The sequence below is a fragment of the Austrofundulus limnaeus genome, unplaced genomic scaffold, assembly GCF_001266775.1.
Source record: "Austrofundulus limnaeus strain Quisiro unplaced genomic scaffold, Austrofundulus_limnaeus-1.0 Scaffold570, whole genome shotgun sequence".
Lineage (NCBI taxonomy): Eukaryota > Metazoa > Chordata > Actinopteri > Cyprinodontiformes > Rivulidae > Austrofundulus > Austrofundulus limnaeus.
Genome location: NW_013952972.1, coordinates 311,086 through 313,674, shown reverse-complemented (window position 1 = coordinate 313,674; position 2,589 = coordinate 311,086). Strand labels below are relative to the sequence as shown.

At 47.0% G+C, this 2,589-nt stretch overlaps 1 protein-coding gene across 2 annotated transcripts in view; it reads left to right on the top strand.

The window, feature by feature from the left end:
• The first annotated feature begins 39 nt into the window (after nt 1-39).
• The window catches only part of plppr3b (phospholipid phosphatase related 3b), a 7,684-nt gene continuing 5,134 nt past the window's right edge, over nt 40-2,589 (top strand). For both annotated transcript variants that reach the window (XM_014026593.1, XM_014026591.1), the window contains exons 1-3: nt 40-194; nt 360-462; nt 1,182-1,367. In XM_014026593.1, the coding sequence (XP_013882047.1) occupies nt 55-194; nt 360-462; nt 1,182-1,367 (429 nt within the window). In that variant the 5' untranslated portion in view covers nt 40-54. The remainder of the gene's footprint in view (nt 195-359; nt 463-1,181; nt 1,368-2,589) is intronic.

Below are 2,589 nucleotides of genomic sequence, written 5' to 3'. Positions count from 1 at the left end.
AATCACTCGTACGCACAACTTAAGAACAAATCTGTGCGTACCAACGGTTCTTGCATGAGGCCCAGTGCTCCAATTCATCAGTACATTTTCCATTCCATCCTATCATCACTCAGGAACAAGACTCCCAAATACCTGAGACTCACCCCTGAACTCACCTGTTTCTACAGTGACCTGCAGTCTGTTACTGCTGACCTGTAGGTGGAGCATCTGCCACAACCCTAACCTTTAAGTCATACAAGTTTAGGAGATTAGATTAAGTTTGCAGTATCTGATCTCTCAAGTTTTGTGTCAGTCTTCTGAGCTGTCAGGTGCTGAGTGGGTCCAGTACAGAGACACTGTTGGATGTTTGTGTCATACAGGTCACTGAGGATGATGATGATGACCTCGCCCCCCACAGAGAAAATGAAGAAGAAACCTCCAAAGGACAGTTTGACTCTGCTGCCATGTTTCTACTTTGTGGAGGTGAGTCACAACACATGAGCAGAGACAAACTGTTCTACTCAGAACCATCAAGGTTCTGCAGGTCAGGCTTTTTCATGTTTCAACTGACCGAAGCCTTGTAAGTTCATTCTTTATGTTCAGACACACTGGTTTGTGTTCGGACGTATCAGAAAGGTACCGTCCCATCAGGCAGACAATCCATCTTGTAAGACATTACTCTATCAAGGAGAAGATTCTGAAAGACATCCATCCATCATCCATCCATCTAACCCTAACCCTAACCCCTAACCCTGTCTCATTGGACAGAAGATCCTTCCTGCACAATCTTACTATTACATTAAGCAGAAAATACTTCTTGGAAGACATTTTTTCTGGTCAAAAATCTTTTGTATTGCAGGCAAGATTTCATGTCTGATTGGATAGTAACGTCTTACTGTCCCATGGACAGATTCATACTGTAAGATAATTCCACTGGGCAGACGATCTGTCCTGCAGAATTGGGGTTACAGAATTTTATGTAGAATTTGGATTTCTGGTAACTATGGTAGCTAATTACTTTTGATCTGCTGTTTCTTTTTGTCAGTAAAGTTTCTGTCAGTTTTATTTTCATTAGAATGTGTGATTGGTTTTAGCAGACCGCCATCGTGTTTTACTGCTTCATGACTGTCCAGAAGCAGGTGTTGATGAAACTGCTGACTCTCAGTGACCTGATGGTTGTTTGTTGGCTTCTTTGTTTGCAGCTACCCATTGTGGCTTCTTCTATGGTGTCGCTGTACTTCCTAGAGCTGACGGATGTGGTGCAGCCAGCTCAAGTGGGTTTTCGTTGCCATGACAGGGATCTCAGCATGCCATACGTGGATGAAGGAGATGAGTTGATTCCTTTATTGATGCTGCTGAGCCTCGCCTTTGCTGGCCCAGCTGCTTCGGTACCTACCTATGATTTATTGTCACTTTGGTCAAAAATTGTTTAACCAACTACTGTCTATAACTCAAATGTCCTGACACTCCTTCTGGGATTGAAATGGACATTGCCACCTATGGGTAGTAAAAGACAGAATTAAGGAATTTAAGTAGAGTCTGACTTACTATCTGCAATGTGGACCAAGCTCTGATGCCGGTTCTACAGGGACATAACAGTCCGTATCAACAGGCCTGGTACCCCATACTCCCGGAGTACCCCCCACAGGAGTCCCCGAGGGACACGGTCGAATGCCTTCCCCAAGTCCACAAAAAACATGTAGACTGGTTGAACTCCCATGAACCCTCCAGGACCCTGCTGAGGGTGTAGAGCTGGTCCACTGTGCCACGACCAGGACCAAAACCACACTGCTCTTCCTGAATTTGAGATTTGACTATCCAATGGACCCTGTTCTCCAGGGCCCCTGGATATACCTTACCAAGGAGGCTCAGAAGTGTGATCCCCCTATAGCTGGAACACACAACCCCGGTCTGCCAATCCAGGGGAACTGCCCCCGATATTGGAGAGTTTAGAGATTAGATTAGAGAGACCTTTATTGTCATCGTACAAAGAGCACAATGAAATGAAMTTGCATCAACCAACACAACCCCACAACATCCAGAGCCTTAAGGAACTCCAGGCGAATCTCATCCACCCCCGGTGCCCTGCCACCGATGAGCTTTTTAACCACCTCAGTGACCTCAGCACCAGAGATTGGAGAGTCCGACCCAGGGTCCTCAGGCTCTGCTTCCTCATGGGAAGATGTGTCGGTAGGATTGAGGTTTTCAAAGTATTCTGCCCACCCATTCACAACGTCCTGAGTTGAGGTCAGCAGTGCACCTTCCCCACCATAAATAGTGTTGGGGGTGTTGGGGGTGAACCGCTTTCCCTCCCTGAGATGCCAAATGAAGGACCAGAATTGCCTCGAAGCTGTAAGGAAGTCTTTTTCCATGGCCTCTCCGATTTCCTCCCACGCCCGAGTTTTTGCCTCAGCGACCACCTAAGCCGCAATCCGCTTGGACTGCCATCGAGGGTTGCCGCCATGACAGGCACCGATAACCTTATCTTACAGCCACAGCTCAGGTAAGCCGCCTCGACAATGGAGGTACAGAACATGGCCCACTCAGACTCAATGGGCCTCATGCAAGAACCGTTGGTACGCACAGATTTGTTCTTAAATTGTGCGTACG